At 39.8% G+C, this 22,856-nt stretch overlaps 1 protein-coding gene across 1 annotated transcript in view; it reads left to right on the top strand.

Annotated features, from left to right (window-relative positions):
- Positions 1–1,532: 1,532 nt before the first annotated feature.
- Positions 1,533–22,856, top strand: part of msna (moesin a) — a 92,021-nt gene continuing 70,697 nt past the window's right edge. The window contains exon 1 of the mRNA XM_063060911.1: positions 1,533–1,868. Within this exon, the coding sequence (XP_062916981.1) occupies positions 1,857–1,868 (12 nt within the window). The 5' untranslated portion in view covers positions 1,533–1,856. The remainder of the gene's footprint in view (positions 1,869–22,856) is intronic.

Genomic DNA, 22,856 nt, shown 5'->3' with positions numbered 1-22,856 from the left:
CGAGGAAGACTCAAAGTTTTCAGTGGAATCTGAACCAGTTAGAAAAATGGCAGATGGAATTTAATGCAGACATGTGTGAGGTGTTGCAGTTTGGGAGGATAAACCAGGGTAGGTCTTACTTGGTAAGTGATAGGGAACTGAGGAGTGCAATAAAACGATCATATCTGGGAATACAGATCCATAATTCCTCGAAAATGGCGTCACAGGTAGATAGACAGGTAAAGAAAGCTTTTGGCACATTGGCCTTCATAAATCAATGTACTGAGTACAGGAGTTGGGATGTTATATTGAAATTGTATAAGACGTTGTTAGTGCTTAATTTGGAGTATTTTGTGCAGTTTTGGTCATCTGCCTACAGGAAAGATGTAAATAAGATTACAGAGTTTGGAGAAAATGTACAAAGATGTTGCTGGGACTTGAGACCTGTGTTATAGGGAAATATTGAATAGGTTAGAGCTTTATTCCCCAGAATGTAAAAAAAAAGATTGAGGGGAGATTGATGAGGCATACAAAATTATGAGGATTGTAGATAGGGTAAATGCAGGTAGGCTTTTATCACTGGAGGTGAATGAGAGTACAACTAGAGGTCATAGGTTAAGAGTGAAAGGTGAAATGTGTAAGGCGAACATGAGGGGGAACTTTTTCACGGGGGGGGGGAATTGTGGAACGAGCTGCCAGTGCAAGTGGTGGAAGTGGGGTCGAGTTCAGCATTTATTATCAATTTGGATAGGTACAAGTATAAGAGAGATATGGAGGGCTATGGTCCAGGTGTAGGCCAATGGGATTATGCAAATTAATAGTTTGGCATAAACTAATGGGCCAAAGGGCTTGTTTCGGTGCCGTAGTGTTTTATTTCTCTATGATACCATAGGAGAGAAAGTGTAATCTTACCTCCTGTTCTTTCTCAGTGTAGGTGTAAATGATTATTTTACATTCCTCATCGAATCCTAAATTTCTGCGAGAAGATTATGTCGATCTATCCATTTAATACTACTAAATATTTTGGCTCTGAGTTTCGATAGACGGTTTAGTAGTTTCATTGTGTAATATTAATGGCTGGTTGAGCGTCAAAAATGTAGGGACGCGCTTTTGTTAACTTTATGCATTTTCTAGCTGTTTATATATTCCTTCCTGAATGAGGGATTTCTTTTCGTTATTTTTAGAACAATATTAATTCATGGCTGGATCCAAAGAGGCTAAACCAGGAGTCCTTCGCTCCAGGAGTCCCTTGCTCCGATTGGGCCTGATTGGGAAACATTAAATTTCTTCTCTTACCTCCCCAAATTATTATTAGTACTTCTAAGATGTTGTATTATTTTTAAAAGTTCTTCAGTTTTCTTTAAACGCGTTGATTGGCCTGGATCTATGATGCTTTCTTATTCTCCTTAAAGCCTGCTTACTCATCTAATATTTCGTGCTCATATATACCTTAGATATTCTTAGATTGTTCACGTGCACAAAAAAAAGTGATCTGGACTGCTTGCTATCACCAGTAGCCGTGCCCGTTGCAACATTGTGAGGCGGGGTCTGTTTCCTCATTGCTTAAAATGTGAACATTTTCCTGGGTGTGGTGTCAAGTTCCGTTAGCAGGAAGTTGGAGTTGTGCTTCATACAAAGTTAAAGTAGTGACTGCTCTCAGAGTGCAGTTAACGTAGCTCAAGATCTCCTTTCCTAAGTGCTTGCTTCCAAGGCGCCTAATTGATCGGTTTGTGCTGGCGTTGCCATTTCTGAATCGCAGCAGAGCGGCGAGTAGCCGATGGGCGGAGCGAACATCTGCCTTTAAGCAAAAAGCGGCAATTTGTACAAAAGAAAATTGAGTCTCTGTTGGAAGTGGCCTGATAGTACGACAAAGCAAAATGCCCAAAACGGTAAGCAGACAATCATCTGTACAAATGTGATATCGGTGCTTACTGCCTTGTGTTTGAGTGTTAATTTTACTCCCGTCAGTATTGCCGGAATATGTTTTCTTATGCATTTCTGAGCTTTGTTCGTCGTTTTTATTGTAAGTTTCTTGCCCCCCCTCACTTGTATAGACCTTTTTGAAAGTTCAGCTTCCGCCGTTGCTGTTCAACTTGGAGCGATGCCGCCTGCCTGCCAGCATAGGTCCGGTCCGGGCCGCCCCGCGCCCTCGCTGTGGATCGGTGCAGCTCCCAGTGAATGCCAGTTCCGGCTACCATTCACTAGAGGGGCAACAGTGGAGTACACTGCTACTTCTGTAACGTGGTTTAGCGCTCCCTCTGTGGCTTGACAGTTTCACAAAGTGCACCGGTTAATTCCTAACGACCCTTTCTTGGGGTCAGTCTAATTTTAAATCTTTAGTAATTAGTGCAGTTTTACTACATGCATTTCCCTTTGCTTGGAAATTTCCCGCTTTTTGGGAAGTGCATTAATATTTCAACAAAGCTCTTAATTCTATCATTGGCTGTTGTCCAACTTGTAACGGAACTCAAATGACTCAAAGCTTCCTGAACTGCGTCATGTATGGGATTCTTTCCTAACAGTAGTCTGGTGGGTGATGGAAGCCTTATTTGGCATTCTGTCTGTTCTTGCGCTGTAGGGTCACAGTCTTGGGACAATGGTTCTGTTTTATCTGAGTCTAGCTTGGTTTAATCATTCTCTCCGTCTTGCTTCCCCACCCTCGGCAAGTCAGTTTACTCAAGCCAGGCTTCATTGCAACAGGGCAGTTTCTCATGAACCACCCACTCTCACTTCAGTTTTTTTGGTCTTGGTTAATATTGGCAACGTGCACGGTTTTATGAAGTGTTTCCGACTAAATAAGGTTAACTTCGGAAAGTTAATTTTAAGTGTTGCAACCTACTGATCTCGGGTCCTTTTTAATCATGCGTTCACTGAAAGTGCCAATGAAAATCAGGGATTTATCAAAAGGAAATTCAAAAGCAGACATTTTAACAGAGGCTTCCTGTATTTTTTTTAGTTGACTTACCAGTCTTTCATACCCACGATTTTTATTCGGATGGTGGGGTGATGTGGAATATTTGCTGTAGTCCCGGTACGAGTTGTACCGGAGTTTGTGGTTGTGGTGACCATCGACTATCGTGCTCTCCTGTGCACCAGAGATTTTTTTTTCTCGTATTTTCATCACCGCCTGATGGGCCTATTGATGGGCTTCTTCAATACATTTTCGAAAGGTGCTGATTCATGGTGGAAGCAGTACCATAGAGGATGATGACTGCCTCCGCCCAAAGAGCCCGTCCTGTGAAAATTCCCTTTATTTTGTTTAATAGCTGGTTAGTTGGTAGCAAAAATAGGATCAAAAGTGGTTTCCTAGCAGGCCAGTTGAACACTTTTTTTAAATGAGTCTTCGTGATTTTTATCTAAGTGTTCTGTATTTTAGTCTAGTTGATCTTCAAATTGCCCTTGGTTTATACCAGCCCTGGAGCTTTTAGGCCTTTTTATGGCATAGCGGGTATTTTTGAACTGTTATTGTTGTGGTGCAAATGGTGAGTTGCTGATCCACGAGTTGGTCATTACTTAACATATTTTCCCCCTCCAGCTTGCACTACCCTCAATAACCTTTTGAATGGTTTCCATATTTAACACTGAATGGCGAAGTCTTTGGTGACACACCCAAATGTACAAATTGAAAAGCTGCTGACTTCAGATAGTTTAGAAACTCTAAGATCAGTGGCCTTTTTAGTTTTTTTTCAGTTCTTCCACAACTCCAAAATCTGCTGGTGTCTTTTAAGTTGCTTTTCCAGAAGTCCTAGTTACTTTGTTCCTAATTTTCAGTTTGAAACTCTTGCAAGTAACAAATGTTTCTGGTGGTAGGGCAAAAGAGTCAATGTTAAATCTGCCACCCATTTTACACAATGCCTAATTGCAGTCAATGGAATTGAATATCAGACACTGCAGAAAACTGTGTAATGCTGCTCATTTGTGGCACTGGAGCAAGATTCCATCATTTTCCTGCAGGCTTTTTAACCATGAGATGTGTAGTTAAGAATTAAATACAGGAGTGGTTTGATCCATGTATGTACCAGCAAAGTTTACTTTTGAGAGATGATACTGTTATCTTTTCTCCTAATTCCTGGCTGCTTAAGTCACTTTGGTGCTCCTTGCTTTTGCTGATTTCAATCCAAAAGGGTCATGTCTGAGTTACTTCATGAATCATTTACAAAATACCTCAGATATGCATGTTAGCTTATTTGGGAGAGGGTGTTAGCTTATTATGAGGCCTTATCTAGCACTTTTCAAACCTGCAGCAAATTCTTTTTTTATACTAGAGGCTCCCATCTCATTGCTCACCCTCAGCACAAGCTAGTTAGTGTGCTTCATACATTAGTAATGTGCAATCAGTATCCCAAACAGACAAGCCAAACTATTAACTTGTCAACACTTTTTTGCTGAGAATCAGTGGGATTCTAACATCCAAGTTCAACAAGAGCTTTTAATTTTGCACCTGAAATGTAGTATGAAATCATCCCATTGGAATTTTGGCACAAGATTATCATTTGTGGTAGTTGCAATCAAGTGGTAATTTTCCCTTTTCCCAAGTGGCCTTAAAATTGCTCAGTGTCTTGGAGTAGTGCTTTTAAAGTATTGTATAGAAACTATTGGAAAAGTTATAAATACTTTTAGGCAGAGTACCAGAATTTACCATCTCTCTAAAACTCTTGATTAGTACTGTTATTTGTCTCAAATTGTTAACTTGTCAGTATGCAAGTAGTAATGGTCATGTGGTATATTTTGCCATCGAGCCTTATTTAATATTTATAGGATACATAGCAAATATAGGATGCTACTTGTTTTTGTTCCCCTATTCCTTACTCTAGCATGCTGTTAGTCAAAAATAAGTATCAATTTGCTGTAGCCCCTGATCATTGACTGAAGGTGTTTATCCATGCCAGTCCAGCAGAAGTTATCAGATGCTAATTTAGGGTAACAACACTGTACATTCCTGACATAGTTCAGAAATATTTTCAGGTTTGGCCTCAACTGCTCTTTTAGCTGTCATCAATGAAGTACATAACAAGAATCCTGAAACTGTCCAGTTCAGTGGTGGAATGTGAGTACCCTGTGTAAGATGCAGGAAGATTGTTCCCAATGTTGGGGAAGTCCAGAATGAGGGTCACAGTTTGAGGATAAAGGGGAAGCCTTTTAGGACCGAGATGAGGAAAAACTTCTTCACAGAGAGTGGTGAATCTGTGGAATTCTCTGCCACAGGAAACAGTTGAGGCCAGTTCATTGGCTATATTTAAGAGGGAGTTAGATATGGCCCTTGTGGCTAAAGGGATCGGGGGTATGGAGGGAAGGCTGGTTCAGGGTTCTGAGTTGGATGATCAGCCAGATGAATGGCAGTGCAGGCTTGAAGGGCCGAATGGCCTACTCCTGCACCTATTTTCTATGTTTCTATGTATAATTTATTACATAAACACAGATGAAAGGTCAGTGTAATTTCTGTGACCTTGCTTGATATAGTGGGGCTGGGTTAGAAGCAGGGTTTAGTTTGCTGAAGAGCACTCTGAGGTACTTGGTATCCCTCAGTTGGTAGAAAATAGGTAATAATTTGCTACCAGCATTACACAGTGTCCACAAACTGAAGTGTCTGTGGTCTGATAATGAAGTTTATAATCCTTCACAGTAATTTTACGATCTGGTGTCCTTAGTTTTGTACCATCATACCCTTGTTTCTAATCAACAAGCTCAAAAAAAAAACAAAAAAAAAACTAGGCCTCTACCTCCTGCAACTAGATCCTTGATTCCCTCACGGGGAGGCCATGGTCTACTTGGATCGGAAAGAATATCATCTCCTCACTGAGAGTCAGCACTAGCTCACCACAAAGATGCATGCTTAGCCCACTACTGTGCACCCACGACTGTGTGGCTAGGCAAAGCTCAAATGACATCGACACACATATCTGTTGACGACACAACTATTGTTGGCGGAATTTCAGATGATAAGGAGGCATAGTGAGCAAGATAGATCAGCAGCTGGTTGAGTAGTATCACCACAACAACAACCTTGTCAGTAAGAACAAGAAATTGGTTGTAGACTTCAGGAAGAAGTCAAGGGAACTGACACCAGTGTTCATTGAATGGTCAGCAGTGGAAAGGCTGAGCAGTTTCAAGTTTTTAGGTGTCAGCCTCTCTGAAGATCTATCCTGGGCACAACATATTGTTGCATTTACAAAGAAGACGTAACAGAGACTATATTTCATTAGGAATTTAATGAGATTTGGTATGTCACCAAAGTCTCTGGCAAATTTCTACAGATGTACCATGGACAGCATTCTAACCAGTTGCATCACCTCTGGCACAGGATTGGCAAAAAGTTACAGAAAGTTGTAAACCTGGCCAGCTCCATCATGGGCACTGTCCTCAGCACAGAGGACACCTTCAGATGGCAATGCCATCACCTTGGACATGCCCACTTCTCATTGCTGCCATTAAGGAGGTGTAATGGAGCCTGAAGCCACACACTCAATGTTTCAGGAACAGTTTCTTCCCTTCTGCCATCAGACTTCTGAATGGACAATGAACAAATAAACACTAGTTTTTCCTTTGCACTACTTTTTAATAACTATATTAAAGTATATATAATTTATGTATTGCAATGTACTCCTGCCACAAAACAAGTTTAACAACATATGCCAATGATATTAAATCTGATTCTGTATTGAACTGGTGTTGAAGTTATCTGTCTGAGGTTGGAATCCAACATTGAAAAACTGTCTGTGAAGCCACTCCAGGTGTATACCCAATTTAAGTTTGACATAAATCCCAGTGAAATCCAATGTGTAATTCTAATGGGTTTACTTCATAACTGAAGTTAATTCACTGCATAGCAGCCAAAACTGTTATCTATTTGCTGCTTTTCCTTTAAACCTTTCCTCTAATTATTTTATGCTTCACCAATTTCCATCTCACAGTCTCTTGTGGAGTAATATAAACAAAATGAACATAAGTGGTATATTTGAATGTTGGCCATTAACATGCACTTCCCCACTTTTCTATGTAAATTTGTAACCAGAACATTCAACCAATGAATTACCAAACATACAATCATCCATGGTCTGCATTATCAACACCAAACAGTCTGACAATATTTCTTTCTCTTTGGTGCCCAATTTCAATACATTTGAACTAAATAACCATTGTTGGAGTATTGGTCTTTTGTGCAATATACTAAAGAACTTCAATTAAAATTTAGATGTCATATAGTGGTTCAATTAAAAACCAATGCTTTTATAATTGACAGTACGAGCATATCAAAAGTTGGTGATTACAGCAACATGAAGTTAACATTGGGATATGATAGGGTTAAAAATTTCTTATTCAGTTAAAATCACTCTTTATGGTTAATTCAGTCGTAGCTTTTTATTGCTGTGTCTCCCTCCTGTAGATATTTCCATGTTCAGTTGTATATGCTTAAATAATTAATATTTTTATGGAACTTCCTAAACAAGTTATAGACATACTCATTTACAATTCAATTTCATGTCTTGTACTAATTTGTCTGCGAATGTATAAGCTGTTATTTTATAGCGTGCAAGGCAACTGGCTTGTGCATGTTATTTATTTCTTTGTCTCTTGAAAGACCGCATTCAACTCAGTAAATCTACACTAGTTTAGAGGAAAATGCCAGTTGCCTCCACTAAATTCCCATCCCATCTATACTACGTGTGGTCAATTAACATCCAAATCTGGGATGTGGGGGAAGATCCCTAAAGTCATGAGAATTTTCACGGAGTCCATGGGAGATCAGAATAAACCCAAAGCAGTTGGAGGTGTGAGCAGCTCTGTAGCTGCGTCACCAACGTGCTGAACATCCTGTGTATCTGCTGTTAACCAAATCAGATTTGCAAGATATTGTGGAGATAACTTGCTGTATAACGTTTCTTTACCAGTGTGGTGGTAAATAATCTTAATTTTGAAAGTTGCAGATACTGAGACCTGCATGTCAGGAGCCACTATTCTTTGTGATATTCCAGTTAAAAGATTTACTTTGTTTTGCTTTATCCATTGAAGGATAACATCCTAGAACGACCACAAACATCAGAGTTAACACTATCTTATCTGACACCAGCACACTTGAAATTAAGTAATGATGAGATCTTCCTAGTCAGCACAGTTCAACTCCAGACAAGAACCTGAAGGCATCCAGGAAGCACTTGCTGTGCATCAATTTTCCACCATATAACCTGCTGGTATTGAGTCTAAATCTGTTCAGGAATGCAGGATTCCATTTCATTAAATTCTCTAAAGAATTTGGAGTTGTGGTAAAAGTCTGAGTATAATTGAAGTTTTGGAGCCCTGGATATATCATGGGCAGATTTTAGTTTTGTAGTCAACTGTATTAAGTCTATGAAACCAGATAAAATTAGGTATATTATCCTCAAATGTTGGGATGAAGAAGATGGGGAGAAGAGAGAGAAATTTATTTTTTTTAAAACATTGATACTTGGTGGTATTGAAGTAAAAATTAAACTATTCCTATTGATTTATTGCATGTTATTTATTCCTATTGATTTAATCATGGGCATATAATTGAGTTATTTTAATTGACTGTTTGAATATAAACACGGTCATCTTTTGTTCTCCTTCCATGTACTATTCAGAATCATCATTATGTGCTGTGTCTTTTTGACATGGAAAATCTATGGCCATAATTGTTCTTGGCAAATTCTATCGAAGTGGCTTGCCATTGCCATCTTCTGGGTAGTGTTTTTACAAGATGGGTGACCCCAGCCATTGTCTGTCTGAGATCAATGGTTGCATAACCAGAACTTGTGATGTGCACTAGCTGCTTGTACAGTCATCCACCACCTATTCCCATGGCTTCACATGATGCTGATTGGGGGTGTGTGGAAGGGAGCTAAGCAGGTGCTACACCTTGCCCAAGGATGAACTGCTGGCTTGCGGAGGGAAGGAGCACCTTACACCTCCTTTAGTAAAGATGTATCTCCACCCCTTCCACCCTTACCTCAGAATTCCTAATGTAATTGCTTGATTGCACAGTAGAAACTCACATCAAACCTCCCATTGGAAGAACTTGACATTCACCCATCTTCTGACCATTTGTACATAGAACACCAGCTGAAAGAGTGAAATAAAAAGTGAGCAACCATGCCTCAGGATAGCAATAAATGCATTTGAAAAATTCTGTTTATTTAACACACAATAAATTTGAACTTGTAAAGTGCAATATTTTCAAAACTCTCCCTTTCTACATGGAACAGGAGGTATCGAGAATGGATCAGAAGAGCACAAGTCTGACCTTAGTGTAGGGCTGAATAATGAAGGAAGACTAGCAGCAATTAGAATTTTATTTACAACTTTACATTTTGGAAATATTGTTCATTCATATTTTTATCCACATTGAACCAAAGAATTTGCCTATTCAAATTTTGTAGGTAAATATCTTCCTAAATTATTGCAAGGTAAATTCCTGATGAATCTGTTTTGATGTTATTTGTATAGCTCACATCGGGAATAGTGTGAATCTTTATCTTTCAACTCTTGTCGCTTTTTTTGCCGCCTTTTCACTAGTTGTAGTGATTACGGACTTGTATAATTTTTTGTTATGTTTGATTTAAATTTTTTGTGCTAGATTGGAATAAAGTTACTTGTCTCTGACATCAGCTTTGCTGCCCTTCTATTTTGTGGTGAATGCAAAGAAACCATTTTTGAAGTACAGTAAGCGCTGTTCGTCTCACACAAGTGTTTGCTTGATTCCAACGACTTGTCTACGGTATAGATAGCTAATGCTGGGCCATTTAAGCTCTTTATTTTCGCCCAGACATTCAGGTGTGAAGCCCATAAAGTGGGACAGCAAGCTTGGAGGAAAATTTTTAAAAATTAATCATTAATTGCTAATTTATGGGGAAATTAATGCAATTTTGGATGGTGAGGGAGGAAGAATTCTATATTTATTTGAACGATGTTAGCTGAAAGATATTTGTTTTGATTGGGGAGGTGAGGTTATGTGTCATTATACTAACTCATTGTGTTAAATGTGAAGGCTTTAATGTCCATTGCACAGAATTTTGCCATTGGTACATTACTAATGAAAACTAATATCCATGTCAAATTTAAAAACGCAAACACGAGGAAGTCTGCAGATGCTGGAATTTCAAGCAACACACATAAAAGTTGCTGGTGAACGCAGCAGGCCAGGCAGCATCTCTAGGAAGAGGTACAGTCGATGTTTTGGGCCGAGACCCTTCGTCATGGTCAAAGTCACTTAGATCACATTTCTTCCCCATTCTGATGTTTAGTCTGAACCTCTTGACCATGTCTGCATGCTTTTATGCATTGAGTTGCTGGCACATGATTGACTGATTAGATATTTTCATTAACAAGCAGGTGTACTTAATAAAGTGGCCACTGAATGTACATTGCAGTATGCAAACTACCTACTGGGACTCCCTAAAGACTTTTTTAAATGAAACCTGACATGGCCTTCATTAAAACGGGAGTTGTATCTTCCATTTTGGAAACTAATCTTGGGTTGCAGAGTATTATTAAGCTCTGATCTTATTTCCAGGACTGAACAAAATACCAAGTATCCACTCTGGGATTGTCCTGTCCTGTGATTAAGTAACATACTTTATTTGCATTTTCTCTTTTGAGAGTTAAGTTTATCTATACGCATTATCTTCGCTGTCCTTCTGGTTATCATACCTGCTTCTTCAGTTCCCCTTGTCTTTTCATTTCCTTTCCCTAAGTACTTGCTGCCCCTCTTTCACTGTATCATGAGTAACTAAAATAGGCCCAGAATTTCCTCCTCCTACCATTTGACAATATCTGAAAGGTTCTTTGAGCAGTAACCACAAGACCTTCCTGTTTGCAGTTGCTGGAGTCTGATGGTTCTGATCTTACTTTCCTTCCTGTGCAAATCACCAATACTAGTGGTGACTGTGTGACCTTGCCAAAGGACCAGCTACATCTTGCCTTCTGTGCAGCACCCGCAGTCTGCTCACTGGGTGGGGCTGGGTTGAGGTTGGTGGGGGAGAAGGAGAGTAAAGAGGCCGTTCATTTAATACAGCTTTGAAACTTTGGGTATTGTGGGCCCACTCTCCAGCTTCCTCCCATGCAAGTCTCCCTGCCTATGTGTGTGCATACGTCCACTTCCTCTCCCCGGAGCTGCAATACTGTGAATGTTATCAGTAATCTTCACATTAGTCCCTCCTCCCTGCCCCTTGCAGTTCCTCCTATGAGTAACTCCTTATCGCACATCCTTGCCTCTCAGTAATTTTGGTCATGCATCCCAGTGCATAATGAGCGTTTAAGGCAGAATTGAATAGATTCTCGATGGGTGGGGGTGGTGAGAAGCTGCTGTGGGAATATGGAGCTAAAGCTTTATGACTGGATTACTCGTGATCCTATTAAATGACAGCACTTGCTCAAATGAGTGAGAAGCTTAATTCTGCTCCTGATTCATGGATTTAGAAATATTTTTCTGGGTGTGTGTGTTTTTTTTTGCCATGATACCAAATGTCTTTTCATTCTGATTTTAGCCTTGCATTTTGCTTTCTTTGCCCTCTAATTTCCCCCTCCCTGTAAGCCCCCAACATAATTATTCTGCTTCCTCCTCTTAATCTTGCTGACTGTAAGCCATTGAGTCCTATGGCCATCTGTGATCACTTCCTAACCCTAGTTTCATCTTTGTACAGTGTAATAACATACTGTCTTGATTCGCAGCTGCACCATCTAATTTCTGGTCTGCCAAGTCTTTAGGCTTAGAGGGTGTAGATTTGAGTAGAGGTGGTGGAATTTGATTTGCTATCTGATATTAACAACGGAACAGAAATTTCATCCGATTATGAACCGAAGGCAGAAGGCCGTGCCCCCTCTCTTCCTATGTAATCACGTTACTGCTGATATTTCTGAACGTGATCAGGATTGCAGAATGCTTCTGAATGTTATCACCTGTTCCTCCCAATCAAGCTTCTATATTTTTTTTTTGTTTTGTATCTTGATTTGGAAAAACTGCATTTCGCTAAGATTTTGATTCTCGAGAAATGAAACAAAACTGCCGTTGCCGCTAAAATTTTGGTATCAGAGCTTGGCTGCAATAGAGAATGTTTTGGGGAGCAGATTTTTCTTGCTGTAGCTGTCATAGTACTCTTCAGTGGATGAATAACGTGGCTCTTTAAAAACTCCAGCTCAAATGAGGTGCAGCTTTTAGGAGCTAGCTTTTATTGGCTGACCTGCACATCAGGTCAATCAAGTGGCCCTAGAAGTAGTTTGAACTGTAAACGGCATCTCCCAGAGTTGTGCACCTCCTGTATTACTGTAAAGATGGGCTCCAGCCCAGGAGGAATGCTGCTGCACCAGGATAGGCAGCCATTCTTTTGACTATCCTTTTTGCAAGGTTTCTTATCCAGCTGCTCTCATACTTTATTTTTCAGCCACACCCTTCTGTACCTACTAGATAGGTGAACATGGCATCAGAATCTCACCGTCTACCAAAATAATACTAGAAATCTTGTACCAAAATTTTGTCAGGAGGATGCATGCAACTATATAACACAGATGAAATCATAGTTATTCTATACTGTAATAACAGCAGAAGTAAGAATGTCCAAGTGTGATTTCTTTGTGCTGCCATGACCTGATACCATATTAAATTTTCTTGTTTCAAACTTGGACTATCTTTTTGAATCTGGCTAAATACAAAAGTCATCATTTCTTTGATGGAAGCTTTAGATTCAGCGGCTTTAGCTTTTGTTAATATTAGTAGGAACACAATTTCCTTCTGAGGTTTAATAGTAGCAAACTCAGAAACAGAATTTGAGCACATAACTTCGAGAAATAGGCTTTGTAGTGCTCTTTCCAAATACAGTTGTCACAATGTAGCATTTTGGTTAACAGCTGACTTCGTATCAATTCAATCTACTAACATGATCTAATTTTTTTTCCCCCTCAATCAAATTGTAGCTGCAGAATTACCTTCAATTTGCAGTGTAATCTTGTGAAGTTAATCCCTGGCTCCTCCTTGCTGGCTTCCTGTTCATATGTGACTCGCTGTTATTTTCCATACATATCAAGCTTCATATTCTTCCACATGAATCTTGCTGATATCCCATTAATGTATGAGATACTCAGTGGCCACTTTATTAGGTACACACCTGTGCCAATCATGTGACAGCAACTCAATGCACAAGAAACATTTAAACACCGTCAAGCGGTTCGGTGCTCTTCAGGCCAAGCATCAGAATGGGAAAGAAATGTGATTTAAGTGACTTTGACCATGGAATGATTGTTGGTGCCAGACAGGGTGGTTTGAGTATCTCAAGCTGCTGCTCTCCTGGGATTTTCACATAAAACAGTCTCTAGAACTTGCAGAGAACGCTGCAAAGAAAAAAAAATCTAATCAGCGACAGTTCTGTTGCCAAAAACACCTTGTAAATGAGAGATGTTAGAGGAGAATGGCCAGACTGGCCTCAAGCTGACAGGAAGGTGACAGTAACTCAAATAACGACACGTTGTAACAGTGCACCAACGAGCATCACTGAACGCACAACATGTCGAACATTGAAGTGGATAGGTACAGGTGGTACCTAATAAAGTGGCCATTTTATTATCAATTCTGTCATTCTGCTCTTTGGTTTAACTTTTCATTTTGTTACAAAATGAACTTGTGTCCATATTCATTGCTACAATAAAAGATTTTTGTCTGAAAGTACAGCCTCTGTTCCAGCGAAGTTAGATTTGTCAAATGCTAAATCTTGTTTTCAAAATCCCGTCATGATCCTTTTCTGCAATCCCTTGTTGGCCCTGCAATTTCTGGTTCCCCATTCCTAACCTCCTTGAGCAACCTGGAACATAATCTTTTCTCTGGTTGATAGGTTTTGCGTATAACCTCAGTAATCATCCCTCTTCATGTCCTTCTTGCCAAGAATTTTCGTATTGCTTTCCTTTTAAAGTAAAATAATGCTTTTTACCCTTGTGAAGTAACTTGAGCTTGTGATCATGCATTAAATGTTGCAAAATATTTTTAAAGGATTGAAATGAGTGGGAAATATTTTGTTTCTGACACAAGCATATTTGACAAGGTATTGTTCTATTTCTATATTAAACTGCGTATTACTTAAATCTTGACTTACTAATGTACACTTTAATTTCTGTTCAAGATCTGATGAGCAGAAGTCTTCAATTCCGAATCTTGAGTATTGGATGGAAAAGGGGATAAAGTGATATTGATTTCCAGATTCTGGCAATTTAAAATATGACACATACCGATGATAATAAACCTGATTCTGATTCCGATCTGATTCTAGTCATTATATGTATATTATATCTACACAGTATTCTTTATAATACAACTATTATATAGACATCCACACCATAGTAAATTTTAAACACAGGCCTAAACATTTAATTGCTGTGCAGGATCTCTTACTCTGGTGGAATAATGTCTTTCCTGACAGAGGGGTGGAATCACTCTGCTTGGCCGGTGAGGCTATTGCTTGTGAAACAATCTCAGGCTGTGTGGCCTCCTCCGTGGTGGTTATTAGGAATTGACTCTGGGACTGCAGGAAGTGATTCTGACACCTCTGGACAACTTTCTTCTCTTACATTTGACTACTCTCCTCAACTGATCGATGTGTTGTCTCCAGATGACATCAGATACAATCTCCACTGTGTAGGAGAGTGGTCCAGTTCTGTTCTTAATCTTTTCAAGTATCCATTTTTATAGTTATAGTCATATTTTATTGATCCCGAGGAAAATTGGTTTTCGTTACAGTTGCATCATAAATAATTAAATAGTAATAAAACCATAAATAATTAAATAGTAATATGAAAATTATCCCAGGAAATAAGTCCAGACCAGCCTATTGGCTCAGGGTGTCTGACCCTCCAAGGGAGGAGTTGTAAAGTTTGATGGCCACAGGCAGGAATGACTTCCTATGACGCTCTGTGTTGCATCTCGGTGGAATGAGTCTCTGGCTGAATGTACTCCTTTGCCCACCCAGTACGTTATGTACTGGATGGGAGACATTGTCCAAGATGGCATGCAACTTGGACAGCATCCTCTTTTCAGATACCACCGTCAGAGAGTCCAGTTCCATCCCCACAACATCACTGGCCTTACGAATGAGTTTGTTGATTCTGTTGGTGTCTGCTACCCTCAGCCTGCTGCCCCAGCACACAACAGCAAACATGTTAGCACTGGCCACCACAGACTCGTAGAACATCCTCAGCATCGTCCGGCAGATGTTAAAGGACCTCAGTCTCCTCAGGAAATAGAGATAGCTCTGACCCTTCTTGTAGACAGCCTCAGTGTTCTTTGACCATTCCAGTTTATTGTCAATTCGTATCCCCAGGTATTTGTAATCCTCCACTATGTCCACACTGACCCCCTGGATGGAAACAGGGGTCACCGGTACCTTGGCTCTCCTCAGGTCTACCACCGGCTCGTTAACCTTTTTCACATTAAGCTGCAGATAATTCAGCTCACACCATGTGACAAAGTTTCCTACTGTAGCCCTGTACTCAGCCTCATCTCCCTTGCTGATGCATCCAACTATGGCAGAGTCATCAGAAAACTTCTGAAGATGACAAGACTCTGTGCAGTAGTTGAAGTCCGAGGTGTAAATGGTGAAGAGAAAGGGAGACAAGACTGTCTCCTGTGGAGCCCCAGTGCTGCTGATCACTATGTCGGACACACAATGTTGCAAGCACACGTACTGTGGTCTGCCCGTCAGGTAATCAAGAATCCATGACACCAGGGAAGCATCCACCTGCATCGCTGTCAGCTTCTCCCCCAGCAGAGCAGGGCGATGGTGTTGAACGCACTGGAGAAGTCAAAAAACATGGCCCTCACAGTGCTCGCTGGCTTGTCCAGGTGGGCGTAGACATGGTTCAGCAGGTAGACGATGGCATCCTCAACTTCTAGTCGGAGCTAGTAGGCGAATTGGAGGGATCTAAGTGTGGCCTGACCATAGGCTGGAGCAGCTCCAGAACAAGTCTCTCCAGGGTCTTCATGATGTGGGAGGTCTGTAGTCATTGAGGCCGCTGGGGCGCGGCGTCTTTGGCACAGAGACTAGGCAGGAAGTCTTCCACAGCACAGGAACCCTCCGGAGCCTCAGGCTCACGTTGAATACATGGCGAAGTACTCCACATAGCTGAGGGGCACAGGCTTTGAGCACCCTGGTACTGACACCATCCGGTCCTGCAGCCTTGCTTGGGTTGGGATGTTTCAGCTGTCTTCTCACCTGTTCCTGTGGTGGTTTCATGTGGGGAAGGGGTATAGTCATGAGAGCAGGGTGGGGGACTGTGAGGAGGGGTACACTACATATTAAGCTCACAAGATAAACAAGTTATCAGTACAAATCAAGCTGTATTTCAAACAGTTGACAAGACTATGTTTCATAGATGTGATTTTCAAAGGCTAGGCTAGTTATTGAAATACTGTTATTCTATACCAGCCTTTCTCAAACTTTTTGCCCTGGACTCCTGGAGGAACCATTGAAATAATTTTCATGTCTCGGGGAACCCTTGTGTAAAGAAAAAAGAAAATAAAAATAAATTGTAGCTACAGCTCACAGTACGTTAGCATGATCAGTAAGTTGTAGATATAATAATCTTAAAAATAATTATCAATGCTCTTTTGAGTGGAGAACCTTTCTTGAAAGCCTTAGTCAATCATTCTTGGGGGGGGGGGAGTAAAGCAGGTAGTTACGCTTAGCTTACTTTTCTGGAAATTAATCTTTCCCTTTTTATAAATTATAAAAACTCATAAGGAAAACGTAATAAATTTCTGTTAAATAACATGCTCAACCAAAAGTGGGATTTAATTTTTCTAAAGGTGGGCTAGGTAGATTTAATCTAAACAAAGGTTGTAAATTGATTTTAATTAAAAGCTTTACTGTTTTTGAGATTCTAACAGCCATGTAAAATAATCAGCATTTTTACGTGCGGTATGGCTGTGATTTATTTTTTTGAAGTTAAGTTTCTTTACAGTTTTGCTGGAGCCATTGCTGCATTTGGAAGTTGTTTGCCGTAGACTAGGCACAATAGAATAGGAGTTCATTAAAATATATTTTTAAAATAATAACTGAATGAGAAAACTGCAAAAAAAAAATGAACACTTCATAGTACAATTCACTTCTAGCCTACACAATCCACCTTTTTTTGTAATCTTTATAAGAGCAAAGCGGCAGGCCAGCAGCTAAGTTGTGGCATGAAAATATTCCTTCTCTAGAATGAAAATTTCCCAGTTTCTAATCCACCAGTAGAGCTTGTTTGCTTCCATAAGTTAGTCAGTGGCATGTAAGGGGATGTTGTAGGGAGATGATCCTGGTAGGAGAGGCTGACATCACAGCCCAAGTTGAGCAAGTCTATTCAATGCTCGGAAAATGCATTTTATACTGCTCATCAGCCGACCATCCTCCCCTCCGCGCGATACAGCGCTCACCAATTATCACGTGTCAGAAACTGAGAATAAACACAGTCCTACTGTGCACTGCCATCCTGGACTGGGAGACCTGTAACAAGATTGTGAATGGGGCTGCTCGATCACTGTGCGCCCGTGAGCGCAGGCATCGCACATAGTGCGAATTTCAAAAAGCAATGTTTTTTTTTTCCCAGCGCAATCTCATGAAACCCTGGTCTTTACTATTTTATTGCTCAATAGCATATAAAAGTTGTTAAAGTGTACCAATAAATTTTATTTGCCCTTTTGATACAAAAACAGATTAATGTGCAGCTTGTTTCTGTTACATCAGATTTAACTAAAGCACCAAGCCTGAACTTTGAATCTTTAGGGAATAGAACTCTACATGTTGCAGACAACTTTTTCTTCTGTTGATGTCATTGTTTGTACAATGGAACAGAATCTTTGCTCTAAGAACTACCATATGAATAAATAGAAGCAGGGCAAGGATTCTACTAACTGGCTGAAACCATGTGTCCAACATTCCTCAACCATCACACATGTTCTTTCAAGGGAGTCAATTGTTAGAATCGCATATGTTGTAATGAATTTACCATCTGACTGAAGCAGCTGCTCTGCCATCCAGCAACACATTGTGAACAGTGACATTGAACTTCCACTTAGATTTTTCTTGCAAATTATTTTGTTGGATAGGTAGTTTGGAAAATTCTGCTTGATTACACTTGCATCTTGAATTTATTAATTTTAGCACTTTGTCTGTGTAGTTTGGTCCTGTACAAGGGTTTAAATTAATGCAAGGAGCAGCAAGTGAAGTAATTTTGGGGATGTGCAGTAGTTCTAGTTGGCTAGACCAGCCATGAAGTAGTATTAAACAGAGTGCCACAGTGGTGGTTTGCATTGAATAAGCAGTAACACTGTGCTATTTGGAGATTTTGGCAAAAGAGGACTACTGCTTGCAATAAACTGTTACTTGGCACACCTAAAGAAACTAGAAGAGCTTAACTCTAGGAGCTCAAAATATTTGCCAACTGCACACCCAGAGCCTACAAAGCTGGAGTTCTCTGTACAGTCTGATATTTGCAATCTTGCTTTGTTTTCACTTTTTAAGTGAAATGATACACTGTGCTATTGATTAGTACTCTGTATATAACAAAGTATTTGAAAGACTGACTTTGACTTTAATTTTCATGGGGGTACTTCCAGTTAAAAATTAAAGCATTTTTTTTTTATTCAGTCTGGGGTATAAATTACCTTTGACAATTCCAGCTTTTTAATTTTTTTTTTCTCCCCAAGTGTTTTGCACCAAGATGGTAGTTGTATGTGGAAGCAAAAATGGACCCCATTACAACTTCCTATTGAGTTATTTCTATGAATAAAGTTGCTGTAAGAAGTTTAAATGTTAAATGCAATAGTATTTTGCACAATATTTACATATGTTCTGGGTAGCATAATGGACTGCTGCTGTTTTCAAGCATTTAATGGATTTGTGGTTTGACTATTGAACAGACCACAGTATTACATGAAGGATTAACCTGTCTGCTGGATTTAATTTGGAACTGGTCTGAGTTTTACAATTCTGCACTTTGGAGAAGGGTAAAAGAGAGAATTGGCAGGGTTTCAAATCGTATACTGTATACACTCCAGTCAAGCACTATTTGTGGAGAGCAAGCCACTGTAGGTCAGTGATCTTTCCTAGGACCTTTTTTGAACAGCTTTGGTTCATTGACCTAACATTGTTTTATTTTCTCTCTGTCTCTCTGTAGATTTATATATATATATATATACATATAATCTCACACATTCCGTTTGTAAGGCCAAACTTTGAGACTAATGAGGTCATGCGTTGGCCTTGCTTCCTATTACAAATTTGTATGGTTTCAATGGAAGTCCCACTGCATTTCAGTCAGTAAATTGCTTCTTTTAAAATAAGTTCTGATGCTGTAACCAAGATAAATGATTAGTTAATCAGTTTGTTTCTGGGCACATTTATTAGGATGTTGGGTTTTGAATCAATGTCTTAAAACTATTTTGAGGCTGATGAAATATGTGATGTACTTGGTACTTTGTCTAGACTGTGGCTGTCAAGTTTTAACACTTTAAAATGAGTTATTTACTTCCCCAGTCTAGCCTGTTGACTGACATTTACTGTAAGATTATTTCTGATGATGTGTAATATTGTGCTACACTGCATTGTGCTACTCAGATCTGCTTTTCTGTAGCAGACATTAATAAGGCATACAAAATGGAAACTTCAGCCCAGTATGTCCATGCTGACCATTGGGTGCCACTTTCAATATCAGAATCCTGAATCCAACATTGAATGCAACATGTTTGGATTTTGTTCTTAAAAGGATGTTACTACTTTTTGTAGGATGGGATTTGGGTAAAGGGTCTGATTTTCATTCCTCCCTCTTCCCTGTTCTCCCCCATTTCCCCCCCCCAAAGAAAAGTATGGCTTCTACTGTCACTTCTACATTACTATCTTTTGGTTTCTTTTTTTTTAAAGGCTACTTTGTTAAGCCATAGTTTGCATGAACACTAAACTCTGGGAAGAGAAACAGTTAACGTTTTAGGTTGAAGACCTTTCTGTCAGAATTATTTTAAATTCATGAATACTAACAGCTTTAAATTCCAATCATATAATGACATAAAGCATTTATTGTCACTAGTACACAAAGGGTCTGTGAGGTCATCTTCATTTGAGTGCTGGGAGGGGAGAAAAGGTCTGGGAGACATGTTTGCGTTGTTAATTTGTATTATGTATTCTGCATTCAGCTACCATAAGTATAATAAAACTATATTGCCACTGGAATAATGCAAATGGAACATCATTTTGTGTCTTAACAAACAAAAAGGTGTGAGCTGGCAACTGATTTGTAGGATAACTGTGTGATATTTAAAGACGTTATACAACTCTTTACCGTTTATTACACATGCATCAGAAGCAAAGGGATGGTGTAGAAGCCACCCCAAGACTCCTTCCCAGGAGTCTTGCCCTAAAGTCGGGGTGCCAGCTAAAGTAGAGCAAAATCTGTTGCAGTCACAAGAATAGCAAATAACACAACCAAAATGGTACGTTGGCTGTGATGAAGCTGTGCCCAAAAACTGCAGTTGTCGTATCTTACTAACTTTTATTCCACTGGATCAATTGTTCATGCTGCCAGAGCCTCCCTAACTCATTCTCTTGCTTATTTCTGTCACATGGCGTGACTCTCCTACCACTCACCCATGCAAGAGGCAATTTGCACAAGCTAGTTAACCTGCCAACGCCTGTGTCGGATGTGAGGGGACACTGGAGCCCTTGGGGAGACCAACTTGACTACAAGGAAAAACGTGCAAACTTCACTCAACTGCCATTGTCAAAAGTGAGCCCTGTGGATGTGCATCGACAGTATAACCTACTATGTTAATACCTTGTCCAGGTCAGGTGCCAACAGTATAACCTACTATGTTAATGCCTTGTCCAGGTCAGGTGCCAACAGGTGTGCCACCAAGTTATTGCTGCAGGTCACAAACCATTGTAAAGTTTGACAAGTACAATGAGGAACAGGCTGATGTTTAATTTCAAAGAAATTTGTTCTGAAAAACACCCCAGGGGATCTTGTACCTTGAAAATTGGATGCCTTTTGTAGCGAGGTGACAATAAATAGCCTTAGCTTTAATAGCTTTATTTGTAACATGTCGATCAAAATATACAGTGAAATATGCTGTCTTGTGTCAGCAACCAGCACAGACTGAGGTTTCTGTGGGGGCAACCTATCCCACAGGCTTCACCACGCTTCTGGCACCAATATAGCATGCACTCAATTCACTAACCCTGACCGTATGCCTTTGACATGAGGGAGGAAACCAGAACACCCAGAGGAAACCCACGTGGTCACAGGGAGAGCGTGCAAACCCCTTTGACAGTGACAGGAATCGAACCCCAATCAGTGATCACTGGTACTGTAACGTGATTGCACTATCCACTATGCTACCATGCCATCCAATTTGAACAAAATAAATAATTCTTCAATCCTAAGAGATTCGGTGTATAAAGTAGTAGTGATCAGTAAAAGTAGAATAGACTCCACATTGCAGAACTCATTGAGTTTGTTTGGATCACTGATTTGTATGAATTGATTAGACTTGTATAGACCACAATCAGTTTTCAAATACGTTTTTCATACAGTCACTGTTCCATTGGGATGCACTTAAATTAAAGCTTTAATATTAAACTTTGAATCTGATCAGAATGGGGTTATCATTGCTGATTTATGTTGTGAAATGTGTACAGTGCAATACATAAAAATTATTACAAGTGACAATAATATATAACAAGTTGTGCAGTAAGGTCAAGATATTGAGGTAGTGTTCATGGACCATTTTAAAAAATCTGATCGGGAGGGCGTGGGGAAAACGGTTCCTTAAACATTGAGTGTGTCTTCAGGCTGCTGTTCCTCCTCCCTAATGGTGATGATAAAAAGAGGGCATGTGCTAGGTGCTGGGGGGTCCTTTTTGAGGCATTGCCTTTTGGAGCTTTTCTCAGTGCCGGGGAGGCTAGTGCCCAGGATGGAGCAGGCTGAGATTACAAGCCTCGACAATTTTTTCCAATCCTGTGCATTACCGTCTCCATACCAGATGATGATGATGTAACCAGACAGTGTATCAAGGTGTCAGCCAACAAAGATTGTTTTTTTTTAAAAACAGCAGGGACTTGAAGTATAGTTAGAATAGTGAGGAGTGTGCTTTTTTTTAAAAAGAAAAGGTTAAAAGTTGCTACATCTATCAGCCTAGGTGGTGCTTGAAAATCAGAATGTTGCCTTAGTAGTTTTTATCCCATCAATGTTCAGCTTTTATTTAACCTGATCAGTTTGTAAATTTTATAGTTTAAGCCTGTGCACCTCTTGCCTTGTAGCAAGGTGCTCTTCATTTCAGGATGTAATGCATAAAATTATTATAGATGAAGTTTTTAATAAGCCTTCATCTCTACCAGTTGAAATGGAATCAGTTTTGTTTGAGCTTTTACTGCTTTTTCCTCCTTCCATCTTGTTGTTGCCTCCCTGAATTGCTTTATGATTCTTTAGTGGCCCATGAGCCCTTTATATGGACTTCCATTATTATTAAGACCTCTTTCAATTGCAACAAAGGACAATGAAGACTTGTCAAACTATGGTTCTGTATAGACAGGCATTCAGAAGTGCTGCTGGAAGCTGTATATTTTATCCAAAGAGGGTTGTGTCTGGCAGAATCCTTCCGTTGGTTTGGATTTGTAGGAATGAATAGTTTTTAAATCAAGCCAAAATAGGCATGGTTTTAATTGTATATAATCCTTACAAAAATTGAAAGCTTTTTCATGTGACTTAATTTGAGATCTCAGCTGCTGTGTAAGCTTGTGTTTTTCTGAGAATAAAAGAGCAAGCAAACCTAATGTTTGGTAAAGTATAATTTTGTTTTTTTTTTGTCTTGGAACACACTTGTAGCAAAGAAGTGAATATCCCCTGGCTTTCAC

Source organism: Mobula hypostoma, chromosome 10 (genome assembly GCF_963921235.1).
Source record: "Mobula hypostoma chromosome 10, sMobHyp1.1, whole genome shotgun sequence".
Taxonomy (NCBI): Eukaryota; Metazoa; Chordata; class Chondrichthyes; order Myliobatiformes; family Myliobatidae; genus Mobula; species Mobula hypostoma.
This window is presented reverse-complemented; position numbering and strand designations above follow the sequence as displayed.